The sequence below is a fragment of the Rousettus aegyptiacus genome, unplaced genomic scaffold (assembly GCF_014176215.1).
Source record: "Rousettus aegyptiacus isolate mRouAeg1 unplaced genomic scaffold, mRouAeg1.p scaffold_m13_p_2, whole genome shotgun sequence".
NCBI lineage: Eukaryota > Metazoa > Chordata > Mammalia > Chiroptera > Pteropodidae > Rousettus > Rousettus aegyptiacus.
The window spans coordinates 75,537,449-75,559,590 of record NW_023416295.1 but is presented as its reverse complement, the minus strand read 5'-3'; the positions used below and the strand labels follow the sequence as shown (position 1 = coordinate 75,559,590).

At 34.1% G+C, this 22,142-nt stretch overlaps 1 protein-coding gene across 3 annotated transcripts in view; it reads right to left on the bottom strand.

Annotated features, from left to right (window-relative positions):
• ZRANB3 (zinc finger RANBP2-type containing 3) overlaps window positions 1–22,142 on the bottom strand; it is a 191,390-nt gene that overhangs the window by 53,440 nt on the left and 115,808 nt on the right. For all 3 annotated transcript variants that reach the window (XM_036236527.1, XM_036236528.1, XM_036236529.1), the window contains 2 exons: window positions 19,290–19,461; window positions 18,061–18,177 (listed from right to left, as the gene is read on the bottom strand). In XM_036236527.1, the coding sequence (XP_036092420.1) occupies window positions 18,061–18,177; window positions 19,290–19,461 (289 nt within the window). The remainder of the gene's footprint in view (window positions 1–18,060; window positions 18,178–19,289; window positions 19,462–22,142) is intronic.

Below are 22,142 nucleotides of genomic sequence, written 5' to 3'. Positions count from 1 at the left end.
TCTTCTTGACTAGGCCTTAACCTTGGCCTCTGAGTCTGTCCTGTCCTTGCCAGGCCTGCATAGTCTGGTCTTAGCAAGAATTCTATTAAGTCGGTTATCCAGAATGCCACCAACCTTGTTACCTGATCAATCCTTGATATCTTATCAAGTTCTCATACCCTACTTTTGATGTCTAAGTCCTTAGCCTTTCTTTAGCAAGAACCTGTTAGTCAGTTTAACAAGAATCCCCTATGCTTGATGTCTCCTCTTAGTAATTTTCCATCCGCCAACCCCCTGAATCCTGCTGGTTTGCTATAAAACCCCACCTGTCTTTATTACATTCAGAGTTGAGTGATCTCTCCTCAATTACCATAGAGTTGGTTCCTATTGCAATGATATTGAATAAAGTCTTCCTTATCATTTTAACAAGTGTCAGAATAATTTTTTCTTTAACAGCTATAAATTCTAGCTAAAGGAGTGTGAGCTCCAAAGAGGCTTCTCTAAGTACTTAAGTTTTCAGGCCCCAGACCAAATGGCAATTTTGTTTAGATATCTAGTCACCACGTGCTTTAACGGAAAGCATTTCAAGCCCTTTTCAATCAATAAGAGATAAACTGTGACTGGTCTAAGCAAGCCTAGCACTTCCATTCCCCCTGCAAGTAATTTATAAGAAATGTGGAAAGTCTGCTGGAGGCTTCAAAAACAAAAACAAAAACAAAAACAAACAAAAAAACCCCAAACAAACCCTCACTGACAAAGGGACTAAGAGGAAAGACTTTCCTTGCTTTAGACATTATGGTCTGCACTTGTTACAGGTGTTGGCAGCAATCAATCATCTTGGGGCATTTATGGAAGCTGTCAAGTACAAGCATGAACTAGGTCAGACAAAGAAAGATAGAAGAACCTGGGTACTTAAAAAAACAAAAACAAAAACCCAACCACTTTATGAAGATAAAATTCACATACCACAAAGTTTACCCACTTAAAACGTACAATTCAATTTGGCTTTTAGTATATTCATTGAGTTGTGCATCCATCATCACAATTAATTATAGAATATTTTCATTATCCTAAAAAGAAACCCTTCCGGCCCCCTCGACACCTCTCCCCTCTAGCCGTCACTGGATTGTCCTCTATATTTGTGAGTCTATTTTTGATTAGTTTGTTCTTTTTGTTCCTTAGAGTTCGCATATAGGTGAACTCACTTATATAGTATTTATCTTTGACTTATTTCACTCAGCATAATAACCTCTAGGTCCATCCATGTCATTGCAAATGGTAGAGTTTCGTTTTTTTTTTTTTTTTAATGTTGTGAGAGTAGGGTGAAGGGTTAAAAAAGTACAAATTAGTAATTGATAGATGGTCACAGCATAGAGAATGCAGTTAGCATTAATGTAATGGGTGGTGAGCCAGAGGAGAGAAAGAGCAATTAAGGGGACTGTCTTACAAACTATATAAATGACTAACCAATGTACTGTATATTTGAAACTAATAATAAAATAAAAGTTAAAAGAAAGAAAGAGATGGGAGACCACTTAGGAAGACCAGATGCTGTAGGTATAAAAAAATAAAAACTAAGGTATCGTAAACTGACAAGATCCTTGCAATCTGTGAGGTCAACCAAGGGTTGACTTGCCTAAAAAAAGAAAAAAAAAAAAGGAAGAGAAAGAAAAGGAAGGAAGGAAGGAAGGAAGGAAGGAAGGAAGAAAAAATATACATGAAATTGAAGAAAAAAAAAAAAAGAAAGAAAGAAACCCTTCACCTCTTGGCTATCACCTCCCACACCAGTTCCCTACATTACCCTAGCTCTAGGCAAACATTAATCTACTTTGTCTCTGTGGACTGGACTATTTTGGACATTTCATGTAAATGGAATCATACATCGGTCTTTTGTGACTGGCTTCTTAATCAGTATACTGTTTTCAATTCATGTATCAGTAGTTAATTTTTTTTCTATTTCCAGATAATATTCCATTGTATTTTTATTTGTCCTCTAATCAACTGATATCCTCTCTGCCCCTCTTGATTTTATTCATTTATCTAGTTCACGTTATACTGTTTTTTATTAATTTATTTGTGGTAGCTGATTTACCTTTCATCTTTTAACATTATCTTAAATGAGAAAGGAAAGTACCAAAGTCAAAGAGAATATGCATTGCTTGTTCACCCCTGACTTGCCCCATGGCCCAGACCATCACAAAAGAAAGGCTAAGAATTTGTTTTCCAATATTCCTTCCTTTTTGTGCATGGTTCCTAATTGAGAAAACATTTCATCATTTGAAAAAATATTTTCAAATCTGGTATAAGCTAGCCTTCAGAAAAAGATTGGTAGTTCTATACTATCATGTCATTTTCACAGAGCCCCATGCCAAAATTTTCCCATAGAAAACAACAATTTCACTTCCAAGGATGGTTTGGCTAGATTATTGGAGGTGATATTTTCTTATCTTTAGGTGTGTTTATGAATATAGTTGTAAATAATAATCTGACACTTCTAATACTGCTAACCTTTTGACATTGACCAAGTTCCCCAAGCAGCCCACTTTATACTGAGAAGCAAAAGTGTTACAGTACAGTGCAAAGGGAGCAACCCCAATTTAATATCTTAATCAACACAATTTTATAAAAGAACCTGGGATCTTAAACCTTTCCATAAAACCCTTCAGAACAAGACTATAAAGCAATTCTATCTAATCATTCTGCCTAATCTAATCTTGTCTGTCAGTCTGTTTTTCTATCTATTATCTATCTATCTATCTATCTATCTATCTATCTATCTATCTATCTATCTAAAATGGATGAGAGAGAGAACATTCCCATGGCTGACATACTCCATTGGGTTTACTCAAATCTAGAGAAAGTTAGAAAGTAAAGCTAATAGTATTATATACTTTTAAAAAATTGTTTTCATGAAAGTTGATTTCATGGAAGTTTGGTCATAAAAGTCAGTGATCAAAACACCTAATCTAATTCTTTCTTTTAAAATTGAATTGTTTTTCAAAAACATTCTCAATTTCTTTCCAAATTCCATCCACTGCTTATGTCAATAAGGTAATAAACTTTGCACTACTAAAGTATAAACATGAATAAAAATTATTTGGATGATAAAAATTATAACACATAGAAAATACAGACTTAAAAATCCGTATCTTCTCCATGCTTTTGCAGGGATGCTGAAAAATCACTAATAAGGAAATAGGTACCACTTTAAACCCATGGGCACTAAAAACTATTAAGTTTATTCTTCCGTCCTAAAGGAATGATAGCTAAGTACATGTACTCAAGAGCCAGACTCTCTGGATTCAAATCTTGCCTCCGTCATTTACAATGTCAGACTCCTTGAGCAAGTCACTTAAACTCTGTGTTTTAGGTTCGCTACCGACAAAAGGGGATAGGAAGTACCTATAACCCATAGAGTGGTGGTGAGAATTAAACAAGTTAGTGCATAAAGTATGCTTGTAATAGTGCCTGGCACATGGTAAACATAATGAAAGTGTTAGTTCTTATTACTATATTTACCCAGTAAGCTGCAAAAACAACTTCGATCTTTACCACTTTCTTTAAAATCAGAACCTATGCCTCTTGGCTCTTGAACCTCCCACTGCCCAGAGAAAACAGAATTCATCATGAGAGAATTCCATTATCTTCCCTTACTTTTACTTATTGTCATTTCCTCTCCTTGTGGAACAAGAGAGATATGTCTTCTCTCCTCTGAGGCAAATCTCTCCACCTATGATCCCAAACTTTGCCACTGCTGCCACCTCAAAATCCTGACACTGTTCTTCCTTCTCAAGCAAGTATTTCTTCAACTTTAATAGAGCCCTTTTCCATTCCACATGGCCACATAGCTAACATACTATCTCTCATCCTCTAAAATGATAACACCACTGTTTTACTTGCATTTTTATTATTACCGACCATCTCCTTACTAAAGAACAGGAGACAGACTGTGCCTGGTTCAGAGACGGAGATGCTTTCCTAAACAACAGCAACAACAACAACAACAACAACAACAAAAACGGCATAGGAAGAGGCACTCTTCAGTTTCATGATACCCCAGTCCTGCGCAGCAGGGACTACTGCAGTGGCCTCATTACACATCATTACAGACTATAAGGAGGATTCTATGGTTGTTAAGCTGCTGAGGCAAAACAGCTAAGACGAAATGCTCTTTGGGCATAATGAAACTGTGTTTAAAGCAATCTGCCTCCTGGAAAACTTCTAAAGCACCAAAGAATGCTGCCATTCCCAAAATGACAGGAAAATTTAAATTATGGGTTGGTTTAATCATTTCCATAGAAAAATAACTGACATTTCTCTTAAACGGTTTTCTCTAAAAATGAGATGTTGTAATGTACCAGAAAATGGCTGAAAGTTGGCTTAACTATACATACCCCTTATTTATGTTCTTTTTTTTTTTCCTGTAGGAGAGTATTATGCTGATCCTTAATCTACAGAATCTGTTTATTTGCATCCACTGTATTCTCAACAAATATTAAAAACAATAAGAATAATGTTATAAAAGAAAAGTAATTCTAATTATCTGAGATCCTTTACTAATTGACTTTTCACCAGTAACATTATATGATATTCATTTCCTTTGTTTAGTGTTTATCATAATTATGTACTGCTTATTATCATTATTAAACTTCTGATCATTAAGAAATATCTGAAATTCCAGTCAAGATGATGAAGTAGATAAATGCTGTGTTTGCCTTCTCTCACAACCACATCAAAATTACAGCAGCCATCATTGGGAGTCGTCTGAAGTCTGGCTGAACAAAAGTCCTACAACTAGGGACACAAGAAGAGGCCATTTCAAAACTGGTAGGACAGGCAGAGACACAAAATGGGCTGGTGCCATACCTATGTGTGGTGATTGAGAATTGGGAGAACTATCCCAGCTGTGGAGATACCCCCAGAAGAGCAAGGGATTCTGGCCCCACACTGGGTTCCCCAGCCCAGGGCTCCTGTGCTGGGAAGTGAAGTCCCCACAACTTCTGGCTGTGAAAACCAGCGGAAATTGTGGCAGAGTGAGACAGAGGGTAGCTGGAGTCCCAGGCACTCCTCTTAAGGGGCCTGCGTGCTGACTTACTTGCTGACAGACTCACTCGCATAAGCTCCAGTACTGGGGCAGCTACTTGAAAGACTCCAGGGATATAAAGAGAGGAACTGAATTGTTTGGCTTCAGGGTGAGGGCTGGAGGAGCAGCTTTCTCTCAGACAGAAGTGCTGGCAAAAGCCATGGATCCTTTGTTGAGCCTTCCCCATTGCTGGCATGCACATGGAGGCAGCCACCATCTCTGAGTCTTCATGAACCTAAGTCACATTGTTTGTCCTGCCCTGATGATTCCCTGAGACCCTGCCCCATCCAATTTGTGGGCCCACCCAAGCTGCTTCCTGTAACTTTTACATACAAACGACCTGTCTTGGCTCATGCTGCAGATTCTGAAATCTCTCAGAGGTTGGCAAACCCCAAATGAAAAGCATCTGGCCTTAGTGTGCTCTTGTACCTTTTGCTGAGTAGCCTCAAGCCTGGCATTAGTGGCAGCTGGCCGTGGTTTGCAGCTTGTCCTCTCAAGGCACATCTGAGCTCAGTGTGGGTGATGGCCATCTGCAGATTGTTTGGTGGCTCATGCCTGGTGGCTCCAGGCAGGGCACAAGCTATAGCTGAACTTTGCCTGTGGTGGGTGGGGCTTTTCCCAGGAGGTTCCAGCTTGCATACCAATAGCTGGCTTCAGTCTGAGCTAGAGCAACCACCTGGGGCCACATATAAGGATGACACACCCAAAGGGCAGACTGGGTATGCACTGGAATCCTGCTAAAGTGAATTCTGCTCTGTAGGGCCAGCCTCAGCACAGTAGCTCCTCCACTGTAGTCCTTACAACCAATTGGCCCAAGGGTCAATCACTTCCATTGCCATGCAAACAACAATCAAGGCTCAACTACAACAGGAGGGCATACATGACCCACAAAAGGGACTCACTTGGAGTACATGGATCAGGTGATCTGGGAGACCGTGCTACTGGGCTGCACAGGACACCAACTATGTAAGGCCTCTTTACTTAGACTGGGAGAAAGCAGCAGCCCTACCTACTATATAGAAACAAATACAAGGAAGCAACAAAAATAGAGAGACATAGAAACATGTCTCAAGTGAAAGAACAGAACAAAGTTCCAGAAAAAGAACTAATAAAATGGAGACAAATAATCTACCAGATACAGAGTTCAAAACACTTGTTATAAAGATGCTCAATGAATTTAGGGGAAGAGTAGAAGAACTCAGTGAGAACTTTAACAAAGAAATAGAAAACATAAAAGTAGAGAGAGAAAACATAAAAAAGAATCAGTCAGAAATGACAAATACAATAACTGAAATGAAGAATATATTAGAGAGAATCAAAAGTAGATAAGATGAAGCAGAGGATCGAATCAGTGATTTGGAATATAAGGTAGAAGAAAACACCCAATCAGAACAGCAAAAAGAAAAAAGAATAAAAAAAAAACCATGAGAATAGTTTAAGGGGCCTCTGGGACGACATCGAATATATCAATAACCACATCATAAGGATACCAGAAAGAGGAGAAAGAGCAAAGAATTGAAAACTTTTTTCAAGAAATAGTGATGGAAAATTTCCTTAATCTAGAGAAGAAAACAGACATAGAAGCCCAGGAAGTGCATGAGTCCCAAACAAGATGAACTCAAAGAGGCCCACACCAAGACACGTCATAATTAAAATGTTAAAGTTTAAGGACAAAGAGAGAATCTTAAAAGCGGCAAGAAAAAAGCAGTTACCTACAAGGGAGCTCCCATAAGACTGCCAACTGATTTCTCAACAGAAGCTTTGTAGGCTAGAAGGGATTGGCAGGAAATATTCAAAGTGATGAAAAGTAAGGACCCACAACCAAGATGACTCTACCCAGCAAAATTATCATTTTGAATCAAAGGACAGATAAAGAGCTTCTTAGACAAGGAAAATTAAAGGAGTTCATCACCACCGAACCAGTATTACAGGAAATGTTAGAGTGACTTCTTTAAGAAGAACAAAAAAGAAAAAGCAATAAAAAATGTGAATAATAAAATGGCAATAACAACATATCAACAATTACCATAAATGTAAATGGATTAAATACTCTAATGAAAAGACAGGGTAGCTGAATGAATAAGAAAACAAAACTCTTACATATTCTGCCTACAAGAGATTCACTTAGGTTGAAAGGCACTCGGACTGAAAGTAAATGACAAAAAAAGAAAGAAAGAAAAAGCTGGGGTACCATTAATTATACCAGACAAATTAGACTTTAAAACAAAGGCTACAACAAGAGACAAAGAAGGACCCAGTTATCCTACTTCTCGATATTTATCCAAAGAAACCCCAAACGCTACTTTGAAGGGACATGTGAACCCATATGTTCAATGCAGCATCATTTACAATAGTGAAGATATGGAGGGTGTCCATGCATGAATGAATGGATAAATAAGAGGTGGTGTATATATACAGTGAAATATTACTCAGCTGTAAAAAGAATAAAATCTCATCATCTGCAACAACATAAATGGACCTAGAGGGTACTGTGCTGAGTGGAGTAAGTCAGACAGAGAAAGAGAAATGCTATATGATTTTACTTACATGTGGAATCTAAAGAATAGAATAAACAAACAAACAGAACAGAAACAAACTCATAGACACAGAGAACATTATGATGGTTGCCAGATAAGAAGAAGGTTTGGAGGATGAATGAAAAAAGGAAAGGGATTAAGAAGTACAAATTGGTGGTTACAAAATAGTTATGGGGATGTAAAGTATTGGATAAAGCATATAGTAAATAATACTGTAATAACTATGTATGGTGTCAGATGGGTACTAGATTTGTCAGGGTGATCACTTCCTAAGTTATATAAATGTCTAATCACTATGTTGTACATCTGCAACTAATATAATATCAAATGCTAACTATAATTAAAAAATAAAAACATTATTTAAAAAATAAAAATAAAATTCAAGTCTGATTTTAAAAAGTATCTGAAAAAGAGACCTTGATAATATAATAACAAAACTAAGGAGATAATAACAAACATACTTAAAATTTATATAACCTCTATCCTCATAAGAAGTACAAGTACTTAACCTCAAAGGCAGACAAACATAAATGTTTATACAGCACATGGATGACATGTCAATACCATAACTGTACAGCACTGGACCACTGTATATATTAAAAATTACAATATCGGTATGACCTAATTTGAAGCACTGGTACTATATTCCTGTCTGCCCAGAAGACATAGTAGGATATGAGAAAATGGAGAAGATTAGAGCAGAGGAAGAAACCTATCCTGGAGCTCTGTAAACTAGGATAGATGGAGACACATTTGTCTGGAGGGCTTTTGACACAACTCTGCCAAGAGCAAAGGAAGAGGATAGATGACCCCCGGAGGTCCTTTCTAGCTCATTGTTCTCTAACCATGACTAATGAACAGTATTAAAACCTTTTTATACAAATGAATGTAGGAAGTATTTGCTTCCTTAGAAGAGCTAACAAGAAAAAAATTTCCATTTCATGCATTAATTTATTCATTATGTAGTCTTTAAAAAATTAAATACCACAAATAATAAAGGTAAATGACCTTAGAGTAGCATATCCTATAAATAACAATATATTCACACAAATGCATTTACTTGAAAACATATTATTTTCTTTAAAAATCTTCTTACTCATCAATATTTTCAGATTTAGATAAACTAACAATATAGTTATCATCATTTTTAAATTCCTCAACATAATTGTTCAAATGACTCAATAAAGAGAAAAGTATTTCTACTATGCTGCTGCAGAATACAAAAAAATGTTCTATTATCTAACATCTTATACCTTGCTGAGTTTGGCACAGAGCATACTTAATAGTGGACTGTGCACAAAGTATCTCCTGTTTGTTTTTCCCAGTCACAAACATCAGCCCAGCTGACCAAGGAAGAAATCTAGATTCTTTTTCCTTCCCCTCCATACTCAGTCAGTCACCAATGTCCACTGATTTATCACCTTAATAAGTCTTGAATTATTCTTTTCTTTCCAGTTAAGATGTGGCACAGCCATTGCTTTGGTTCAGATCACCCGCCGTGAGCCTGGATTACCAGTGTGGCAACCCAACTGGATTTTCTGCCTGATGGCTTGCTTATTTCAGTACGTTCTCTAACATTCCACATAGCTATTGTTCTTTCTCTAAAACACGAATCTGATCATTTTACTCTATTCTACTATACAGATTACTCAGAACCCTGAGGATAAATTACAAACTAGGAACTGTGACTTATGGTATGGTTACTGTTCTCTGTGATCTCCAGCCCAGTCTCCCTCAGGTTTCCTCCATGACGCTCTATGCTTTAGCTATGATGACCTATTTTTGGTCCCTAAACATGCCATTTCTGGTTATCTTTGTGAGTTTGTAAAAACTATTCATCTGTATGAAATATATTCCATCAGCCCCATCCCTTTCCTGTTTCACTCCCCTCCTTTTCATTTGGCTAAATCTATGTCCCATTGGGACATATTTCCTGAACTCCAGCCCTGTCCCTCAAGACTAGGCCAAGAGTCTTCTCTCATGTGCTTCCACAATTTGAAGCACTAAATATACTCTACTGTAGTTGAACATTTATTTCTCTGTCTTCCCCAACATATTCGAATTCCGTAAGAGGTAGACACTGTATTTTGTTCACCATGCCTGCCTAGCACCGAGCATGATCCTTGCCACACAGTAAGCACTCAATAAATATCTGCTGAATTAGTCAAAAAAACACTTAACCAAAGAAAGGAAGATTCAACACTAGTTTACATACAACATAGTAGTGATTTTATAATCTACGGTATTTTAAAAGTTCATTTACAAATTGGTTTGGGTGAAACATTTTTTCACAAAAACAATATTAAATGTAGTCCATAACTAGCTACCTTACCCAAAGTCTATTACATCTATAATGTGGCTAAACTGTATTATTTGCAGTTACTACAGACTCTAACTACTGGATATCGATATGTTTCTGAGGGAAAAGTATGAAGAATTCCAATTCAGTAATGCCATGAACTAATTATTTCTGGCTGCAGCCCAGGAATAGAAATACATACTTCCATTTTATGTAGGTGGATGAGAACAGAGGTTCTAATATAGAGAGAATGAAAAATAACTAAAAACTAGGGAATTAGGGTGGCAAGGCAAGGACTGGTCCTCTGCTGCCATTAATCTTTGGAAACGTTCCAATCTATAGATAACTGACTTTTCATCTCTTTTCTTAACCCTTCAAGGCATTAGGTACCAACTTCCTACTGACTATTATCACTTCTGACTTCCAACAAGAGTTTCTTACCACAGATAGGAAATTATCTAAAAGGTTCTCAAATACATTCTTTTCTCTTAACCAAGCACTCTGTACTCAGTATTAAGTAAAAAAGAAAGCTAAGCAAGCAAGGAAACAAACAAAAAACAAGATAGCTATTAACTCTAAGAAAAACAACAGTTGGCAAAGAAATGTAATTATAGCTCAACTATGAATTGTTAACAGTCACATTGTAAACAATGAACACCAAACCAAAAATTATGAAAAAAAATTATAATACAGAAAAATGGAGCAGGTGAATGTATTGTAAATATTTCCTTCTAATCTGCATTTTACATTTGCATTTTTATAGGTCTTTCATATATCATACTTTATTAAAACACAATAAGCTTTAGTTTTGAGTCCCATTTTTTTCCCTTTAGAGTATATGCTTTCACAGAGGTCAAGTTATAATGTTGTACACATGAAAATTATATAATGTTGTTAACCACTGTTATTTCAGTAAATTTGAATAATTAAAGAAAAAGTATGTGCTCTTTGTATCCTATCTTAAGAAAGTCGCTACCAAAGGTTGGGAATATTTTTATGTATGTATACTATAAGAAATTTTATAAGTTACCTATATTTATGTCTTTGACCCATTTCAAGTTAACTTTTATGTATGGTGTGAAATAATGGTCAAGGCTCATTTTTTTTTCTTTAAGGATATCCAATTGTCATTTGTTGAAAAAACTATCATTTCCCTTGACAGTTATCTCATCCCCTTTCTTAATATCAACTGACAGTCTATGTAAAGGTCAATTTCTGGACTCTCTTTTCTGGTTCATTAATATAAATGTCTCTCCTTGTGTCAATACCACAAAGTTTTGATTACTGTAACTTTATAGTAAGTATTTATATCATATAGTGTGAGACTTCCAACTTTGTTCAGAGTTGTTTTGGCTATAGTAAGTCGTTTGTGTTGCCTCAAAAATTTTACATTCAGCTTGTCAATTTCTATAAAAAAGACTACAGAGATTCTGATTAGTACTGCATTAAATATATAAATTAATTTATAGGTAACTGGCACCTTAACAATACTGAATCTTGTGATTCATTAACATAATCTCTCTTATCATTTATTTAAGTTTGCTTTACATTCTCTAAATGGTGTTTTGTAGCTTTCAGTGCATATATTTTGTTAAATAATAAATAATGAATGATAACAAATATTGAATAATAAAGTAGTTCATGTTTATTGATGCTATTGTAAATTGTATTTTCAAAATTTCAATTTCTAAGTTTTCATTGGTAGCATTTAGAACTATACATGAATTTTGTGTATTGAACATGAATCCTGTGCCCTTGATAAATTGACGAATTAGTTCTAGCAGCTTGAGTGTTCTTGGACTTTCTATATGGACCATGACATTGTCAGTGAATATAGTCAATTTTATTTATTCTTTTTCTATCTGTGTAAATATTATTTCTTTTTCTAGCCTTACTGGACAGTTATAAGAATCAAACAATGTTGAATGGAAGTGGTGGGAGCAGCTCTTGTTTTGCTCCTCATCTCAGAAGAGTAGCATTTAGTCTTTGAACATTAAGTATGATATTAATTGTATGTTTTTCATAAATGCCTTTTATTGGGATGAAGAAGGTCCCTTTCTATTCCTACGTTGCCAACAGGTTTTATCAAGAATGAATGTCGAATTCTGTCATGTGATTAGGATAATTACAAGGTTTTCCATTTTTACATGGTTAATGTGAATTATAGTGATTAATTAACTAAATGTTAAAGAAACTCTGTATTGCTGGTATAAATACTTTTTAACGTATTAGTAAATTTGATATGCTAATATTTTGTTAAGAATTTGACATTCATGGAGGATACAGATCTGTAGCTTTCTCAATCTCCTTGGTCTTGTTATCAGGATAATCCTGGATTCATAAAATTATCTGGAAGGTATTGGTTCTTTTTCTGTTTTCTAAAAAATTTTTAGTGATGAGTTTTAGTTACTAGATATACATATATTTAGGACTATTAAATATAATTGATGAATTGACTCCTTTATCATTATATAAGTCTCCTCTCTAATTTGGGTATATTCTTTGTTTTGAAGTCTACATTATCTGGTATCAATATATCTACTTCAGCTTTCTTTTGATTACTGTTTACCTGATATATCTTTTTTCATGCATGTATTTTTAACCATTAGCTTTCATACTTAGAGATCTTTTTGTAGATACTATATGATTTATGCAATCTGACAATTCCTGCCTTTTAATTGGCAGGTTAGATCATTTACATTTAATTTAATTATTGATATACCTGGATTTATTTTAAACCTATCATCTTGTTAGTTGTTTTTATTTGACCCAGCTGTTCTCTGTTCTTTTTGTTTTTGGATTAACTTAGAAATTTTTTGTCTTTGGGTTGTTTTATTGTATCTACTATACATACATTTTTAAAATTTAGAAATAAAAAGATCCACCAGAGGATGCAAAAATAATGTAGAGTTCCTGTGTACCCTTAAACCAGACTCCCCTAATGATAATTTCCTAGGTAATCATATTATAATATCAACACCAGGAAAATGACAATGTTATAATAGTATTTTCTACTACTATAATTCTAGTGTTTTGAAAATGTTATAAAAGTGGTGTCATGATGTATATAAACTTTTGAGACTGAGTTCTTTCATTCAGTATATGCTTTTAAGTAAGATTCATCCGATTCATTGTGTTTACCAATAGTTCATTCCTTTTCATTGAGTATTCCATTGTATTGATGTACTACAAGTATAAAGCTAAGTTTTCGTTTCTCTAGAATAAATAGTTAGGACATTTAGTTTTTTCATGAGTACATTTTTTCTCTACTACTGGCTTATAAGCTGATTGAAAGAATTTTCTTTTTCTCAGAAAAGATTTTTTATTTCTATCATTTCCATTTTACTGTCTTTATAGTTTCCAAATTTCTTCTGAAATCCCCCATCTTTTTATGTATATTGTTCATCTTTTCTACTATGTCCTTTAACATACTATTTATATCTTTTTTAAAATCCTTGTGTAATATTTCTACAATCTGGGTCATTTCTCCATTTGGCATTATTGATTGCTTTATCACTCTTAATAGATTTTTTTAAAAATTTATTTTTTATTTCATAATTTCTATTTGATGCTAGAAATTATGTCTAGAAAAACAGGATTGACTGAGATTAAATGATACTTACATCCAGAAATGGGCATGATTCTTCTTCTTTCAGGGTGATAGTATGGGAGGGACTAAGACAATCTAGTCAGTATTAAGTTGTATTTAGGTTCTCTGGTTATATTTACCTTCAGTGCACCACAAACTTCAAATTCCGCCAACAGTGGGATACTTCTACTTTATGATAGTGTATACCAAGGTTTTTCTAAGTGTCCCAGTTCTATTCTTAGCTTTCACCAGTCCCTGCATGTCTGTACCATGTCTGTACTATAAAAATGTGTCTCTCTCCCCCAGTAGGAGATTGACCTTGATGATTTCTTAGTGTTAAGTTCATGGTAGAAGGCAGGAAATCTCTTGGGTCTCCTGGTAGGAACTCAGTATAAGAAGACAGGGCCCTTTGCTTCAACTGAGTCTTGGGGGTGGGACTTTCTTGCTGTTTCTGCCCTTTTGTCCTGTGGCAACCAAACTATGTATTGTAGCTGAGTGGTCCTGCACAGGAGACAAGTTTCTGCTCCTCCTCCGGCAGTAACAAATCTATCTTATATAAGTGCAAGGTCTTGATTTCAATAGGGATTCCTGCTCAACTCTTAGGGATAGACAGCACTTGTTTCTACTTAGCCCCCAGAAGGAGTTGCTCCTGGACTGGGCTTTGGAGGCTGGGAAAGGGCATCTTTTGCCATTCCCACAGTGACTTATGGCTTTTGCTTAGTATGAGAAAAGGATCCTGGAAATAGGCAGGGTATTATGCTTGTACTCCACTAATGAAGATACTCTTTGATTTCCTAGTCAGTACCAGGTAGAGGCAAATGAAAATAAGGCTTGTGTGTGAGGGTAAACTACTTGCGTCAGGACCCCCTGATATTTTGAACTGTCGTGATAACCCACATTAAGCCTTTGTAGTTTCGTTAAATTTAGGTGTTTTCTTCTTATCCACTTTTATGGTAGTCACCTTCTTCCTAACCCAGACTTGCCAAAGGAAAACATTTTATATGTATCATAAACAAACTAGGAAAGAAGGACATTTTCTTGACCTAAGAAAGGGCATCTAAGAAAAACTTAAAGATAACATCGTAATTAATAGAGAAAGCCTGAATGCATTCTATCCAAGATTGGCAGCAAACAAGGCTGTTCAATCATTTCACTTCTATTCAAAATTGTACTTGTGTTCCTTCAGTGTGATAGGCAAGACAAATAAAAGACCTACAGATTATAAGGAAGAAATAAAAATGTCTTTATGTAGAGACAATATGATGTTCTATGTAGGAAATTCCAAACAATTTTTAAAAAAGCATGAAAACTAATAACTGAGTTCAGCAAGGTCACAGGATAAAAGGTCAATATAGGATAATGGATAATAATACTACATTTAACAGTGAAAAAGTAGAAATTTAAATTTAAAAAATACTATTTACAAGAACATAAAAGAACATTAAATTCCTAGAAATAAATCTAATGAAATGTATTCTAGAAGATTAGAAAATATTGCTAAGAGATATTAAAGACCTAAATTAAAGAGATACTCTTCATGGATCAAGAGATTCAATTCTATTAAGAAGTCAATTCTTAAAAGCACTCACACCGGTTAGAATGTTAGAATGGCTATTATCGAAAAGATAAGAAATAACAAGTGATGGTGAGGATGTACAGGAAGGAAACCCTTGTAGACTGCTGGTGGGAATGAAAATTGGTAGTTACTACGTAAAACAGTATGGAGGTTTCTCAAAAAAATTCTAGATAGAACTACCATATGATTCAGCAATTCTACTTCGGGATATTTATCTGAAGACAATGAAAACACTAACTCCAAAAATATATGTGCCTCATGTTCATGTTCCCTGCACTGTTGTTATTAATAGCAACCTAGGAAATAACCTAAGTAAGTGTCCATTGATGGAAACAACCAAATGTCCAGTGATGGATGAATGGATAAAAAAAAAATGTGGTTTATGTAGATGCAATGGAATATTATTCAACCATAAAACAGGAAATCTTGCCATTTGTGACAACACGGATAGACCTCTGGGCATTATGCTAAGTGAAATAAGTCAGACAAAAAAGACAAAAATACCATATGATCTCACTTACATGTGGAATCTTAGGGGGGAAAAAAAACCCCTGAGCTTATAGATACAAACTGGTGCTTGCCAGAGGTGGGGTAAGGGTATGTGAAAGAAATGGGTAAAAGGGGTCAAAAGGTTCAAAATTCCGCTAATAAAGTAAATGGGTCATGGGGATGTAACACAGAACATGGTGACTATAGTTAATAATACTGTACTGCATATTTGAAAGTTGCTAAAAGAGCACATTCCCATAGGGAAAAATTTGTAACTATATATAGTGATGAATATTAACTGGACTATTGTGGTGATCATATTGCAATATATTCAAAATCAAATCATTACATTGTACATCTGAAATTAACATAATATTGTGTGTCAATTATACCTCAATTAAAAAAAAGAAGTCAATTCTTCCAAATCAATCTACAGATTAAAAATAATACCAATCAAAATGGTACATACTTAACAAGCTAATTCTGAAATTCAGAAGGGAAAGCAAAGGACCTACAATAGACAAAATAGTTTCAAAATGAATAACGTAGAGGTGAACACTATGTAATTTCAAGCCATTATAAAGGAATTAAGCCATTGTAGTATTCTGTAAGGTGAGATGTATAATCAATGAAACACAATAAGTTCAGCAACAGACCCATACATATGTAAGCAATTGATTTTGTGAAGGTTCCAAGATAACTTAGTGAGGAAAAAATGGTCATTCTAATAAAGGTACTAGAACAACTGAAAATCAATATGCAAAAAACAAAACAAAATAAAACAAAAAACAAACTGAACTTCTATCCTTACTTTGTACCACATTAAAAATTAATTCAAAATAGTGTATAGATCTATATACATAACCTAAAGCTATAGCACTTTTAGAAAAAAACATAGGAGAAAATCATTGTAAACTGAGATTAAGCAAAAATTAATTAAGACTCAAAAGGCGCAAAACGGAAAAGAAAAAAATTGATAAACTGGACTGTTTATGAATTTTAAATTTCTCTTCTTTGAAAAACAATGTTAAGAAAATAAAAATGAGATCCACAGACTTGGAAGAAATATTTGGAAATGACACATATGTTAGAGGACTCGTTTACAAAATATATAAAGAGCTTTTATAACCCAGTATAAATATGGGCTTGAATGAATAGATACTTTTCAAAAGAAAACATGCCTAAAAAGTACATGAAAATATGTTCAATATCATTAGCCATTAAGTAAAGGGAAATTAAAATAACAATGAGATACCATTACATATGAAGAAGAATGGCTGAAATTTAAAAATTGATAATACCAAGTGCTGATAATACCACGTGCTGATAATATCAAGTGCTGACAAAGATTTAGAGCTAGAACTCTCATACACTGCCAGCAGGAATGCAAAATGGTATTGTACTTTGAAAAACAAGTTGGCAGCTTTTTATACAGATAAACCTACATTTTTCATATGACCCTATAATCCCATTTCTAGTTATTTACTCAAGGGAAATAAAAATATGTCCATACAAAGACCTGCACACACATGATTATAACAGGCTTATTTATAATAGCCTAAATTGAGAATACCCCAAGTATAAAAGAATTGTTATACACATACATTGGATTATTTGGCAATAAAAGTGAAAAAATTAATAACATGCAAAAACGTGAATCAATATTCAAAAGCCGCATGTTAAGTGAAAGAAGCCAGACATAAGGCTATATACAATATGATTCTGTTTTTGTAATAGTCTGGAAAATCCAAAACTATAGTGAGAGAAGCAGATCTGTGACTGCCAAGACCTAGAGGGCTGGGTGTAAGAAAAATGACTGCAAAGGTGCCTGAGGGAACTTTTTTGGGTAATGAAAATATTGATCCTTATTTGGCAAGCTTCATCAAACTATACATTTTAAAAAGACAAATTTCACTGTATGTAAATTATATACAATAAACTTCATTTAAAAAAAATTATGTTATGAAATATCTCTGGAGTGGGATGACACTCATTAGTATGTATAAGTTCTACCACGCTCGTGAAAACAACAACAAACAATGTGTGATGAGTCTACTTGATAGTCACACTGCAATTTAAAACTCTTAACACCCTCCAATTTGCACTTTTAGACAAACAGAACATGAGCACATCTGTCTCTGTAGGGAACTAAACACATAGTACCAATTAAAAATGATTGACAAAAAAAAAAAAAAAATTATTCGTAGCAATTATGTAGTAAAACCATGGAAAAAGCTGATAATGAAGATGAATATATGTATGTTCTTTAATGTGTAAAACACCATCAAAGTGTATCCATATATTGGAAAGGATCGCTATATGAATAGGTATAATGGTGTTCAATGTGCTATTGTTTACTTTGACTATTTCTAAATTTTTTAATATAAACAGTTAAATATTAAATGGCAAAGATGTTATAGTATGCAAACAAGCTGCTTAAGTAAAAATATTAAAATACATTAAATAATTTGTAACGAGACAAACACATGATAGCCCAGCAATGAGTACCTTGGCAATAGCAGTTTGTTTAAATATGCGAGTAATCAACCCCATAACAGTCTCAGTGGCACCCGGATTTGGAGCTCTCATTAATTTTTCCCACTCTTCAAAGCTGGTATTCAATTCCTTTGTAGGAGAAAATAACAATGTTAACACAGCATAAGAACAGAACAATTGATGCAATAATGAATCATTTTTTTTTCTTTTCTATATAAAATGATATAAAAAAAATTCCCAAAGATGTCAACGTGTTTATTTAAAAACATCAACATGGAGTTAGTAGGTCAGTCACATGTTCATGTCAATGACAGACACTAATGACAAACAATGCGTGCAAACCAAGCCCTTTGCTAACATCATAAATGAAACAATTGTAGCTTCCTCTTAAGGGGAAACATTTTGTAAAGTAAAAATAAAAATTCAAATACATAAGAAAGCAGGGTAGTGAAAATGTATATAGTAGCAAAGTATTTTTATAAAATGATACAATTTTATTTATGCAAGTATAAAGACTTGAGGGATATTAGTTAAATAAAATATGATATAATAATGAATTAACTCATTTTTAATTCTAATGTTAAAATAGTGGATGAAAAATTGGATCATTTAAATTTTTCCATTAATATTTACAAAATGCTTACTCTAAGTTTTCAAGATAGAACAAAGCAATAAATAGTCTCTGTCAACAAAATTATGTCCAGATTTGAAGAATTTCAGAGAATATATAATCATTGCACTCCTCAAAAGTAAATGTGAAAAAGGATTAGGTAAAATACTCCTTGGCTTTCTGATATGTTGAACTTCACATCTTACATGATCACAGAGTTTTAAGATTTCAAGAACAAGGCTGCATCTAAATTATTCTAGAAGACAGCTATTTATACTTAAAAAAAAAAATCCTAGAGGAAGAAACACAACTTCCCTTGCTTCACATCCTACAGATACTTAGAATTCTTAATACCAAATCTTTTTTGTAATTGGAATTCTTTTTTCTATATTCAGCAGAAATACATTTTTTAATCACTTGGATACTGAATCTTTTCACATTCTTTGATGACTAAAGTTATATTCTTCCTGCTCGCTTCTTGAAATACAAAGCCAATTCATATGCTCTATTAATTAAACCTATTTTAAGAAAGCAGATCTTTCCTTCTGTGAAATATGAAATATATGTAATCTTTCATAGTATAATTTGAAATGATTTAAAATAAGACTTTCAATCAAATGAGGGTTCTCACCTTGGCTGCTGCTGATGGAAGATCAAATGGAATACGCTGTCTGATTTTAGGGGGCAGCTGGGTTAAAACTTCAGTCTTTAACCTTCTAATCATTATGTCACTTAATAGCTGATGAAGTTCACTGAGATTTGACGCCCCTCTACAATCCCACTGAGGCCTTTTACCAAAATATCTGTTAACATGAAGAAAAACCATGTAGCAAAGCTGAATGCTAGAGTAAGAAAACAATTCATCTAGTGTGTTCTTCTTTTTCATAAGCAGCCATGACACTGCGTTTACTGTTATTTCTAAACACAAATTAAGTTTCAAAATGTTCAGCTTGAGAAATAGTAATGAATAAGATTATACATTACTCTCAGCTATAGAAAGTATTAATGTCTTTACATACTGTTTATGCTGAGTTCATGCAAGGCTAGAATTGTGTTTAGCAGACTTAGCCCTAACTAGGCACTAACTGCCAGTACACTAGCCCGTCAATAACCAAGCCACCTAAAACACTTTCCACACTCTCTAGGAGACATTATCTTGCATTGACAGCAAAGCAAAGTAAAAAAAAAGATACACACCCACAATGAGAGAGAAAATGGGAGAGGAAACATCAGAGGATAAGCAATTTTAACAAATGTTTCTAAGTCAATGCAAACAGACAAGTGGTCACTGACTTGGCAAAAGAAAGGAAGCTACATTTTAAAATGCTTACAGAAGGGAACTTATCCTTTAGAACCTGAGAGCATCAGGAGTTGGAAGCACCAGCACTGTGGGCAGGTGTTAAGAGCTAAAATCTAAATCTTTAGATTTAGTGAATATACTGAACTTACTTATCAGCACAGCTGGCCGAACAACATCCCCCCATCATTGTGACAACCTAAACAGTTTCCCACAAAATTCCCAGTCATCTGCTAGGGGCCCATACTAATGAAAGTGACCTGTTAGAGGTCAATTAACAAAGGAAAAATTCCTGTTAGGTTGTATTATCATCACTAATATTAACAAATAACTATCAGTTTAATGAGATTTTTGGTGGTATATTAGCACAAATAGGTATCAATTTGAGAAAGTTGAAACTTGTTAACATAAATTTTCTTTTAGTTTTTGTGTATTTGGATAGCAAACATACAGGAGTAGTCAGATAACCTTAAAAACATGTACTTGCATGCAGAATTGATCAGAAAAGTATAGTGAAAGAATGTAATTACTATATGATAAAATGATAGACACCATTCAGTTGTCAATAAGAAATTTGTTTAAAGAAAACTAAATGTTGGCATTATGAAAATATTCAATAGGTTTAGTTATAATTGTTATAAATTAAATTACTGAAAGCTATTAAAACATTGTGTGGATAGATCACATTTTGTTTACTCATTTATCTGTTGATAGACATTTTGGTTGTTTCAACTTTTGGCTTTTATGAATGATGCTGCTATGAATATTCATAAGTTTTTGTGTGAATGTATATTTTCATCCCTCTTAGGCATATACCTAAGCATTAAATAGCTAGGTCATTTGGTAGGTAATTCTATCTTTAATCATTTGAGAAAGTACCAGATTGTTTGTCAAAGCAGCCGGACTAGTTTACATTCCTAGCAGCAGTGTTCAAGGGTTCCAAATTCTCCATGTCTTTGCCAACACTTGTTGATATCCAACTTTTTGATCCTAGCCATCCCAGTAGGTGTGAAGTGATATCTCATTGAGGTTTTGATTTGTATTCCCCTGATGACTAATGATGTCAAGCATTTTTTCATTTGCTAGTTCACCATTTGTATATCTTTGGTGGAGAAATGTCAAGTACGGAGCTTTTAAGTTGCTACTCCATCTGAACAACAAGTAAAACTCTAAACAAAGTGAAAAATCAACTCTTCTTAGAATTTTCAGAGACCCCAGGTTACAGGGCACTACGAATTGGAAAAAGTAGCAGCAATATGGTTTAAGGTGGAATTAACCATAAAGGAAACTTAATTTCTAACAACCTAAAATTAACAGCAGCAACAATCACGAAATTTCAAATGTCTCTAAAAAAGTTGTGAAACATGAAGCTTGAAAACTTGTTTGAGATTACTATAGCATTTTCTTGTTAAGATTTATAAAGTAAAAATTCATTTCTCCTTTTCTAAACAAGAATAAATACAAACTTATTTTATCTTTTTTTGTGATAATGTATAATGAAGAAAAGAGGCATTTCTCAATATGCACTTAATATTGGTTTATGATGATAAAAGGGGAAGTTTATGGCAAAGAACATGCATCCTTGTGTGTGTTTATGAACATGCACACGCACGCACACACACACACACATGCATGCACAAAACACATGCACAAAGTTAGCTCTGAATTTCAAAAATTACCCTGTGATTTTTTTTAAGTTCCCTTGTATAGCAATTCATTTTTCCCACCCCAGCTCCTGGGAAACACTAATCTGTTTCCTGTTCCTCATAGTTTGACCATTCTAAAATGGAATATAAATAGAATCATATAGTAATACAGCTTTTTAAATCTGATTTATGTCACTTAGCATAATGAAATTCATCTATGTTGTTGGGTGTATTAGCAGTTCATTCCTTTTTATTGCTGAGTAATATACTCCATTGTGAGGATACATCATGATTGTGCATTTACCAAGTGAAGGACATCTGGATTGCTTCAAGTTATAGATGACTATAAATAAAGCTGCTATAAACATTTCCATACAGATTTTCGAGTGAACATGTGTTTTTATTTATCTTGACGAAATACCCAAAGTGGGTTGTATGGTAAATATAGTAAGTTAATCATATGTATCACTTATTTCTATGAAAATCCTTCTAACATGATAGGAAAAAAGTTTAAAAGCTGTTAAATAATAACAAAGGCAAT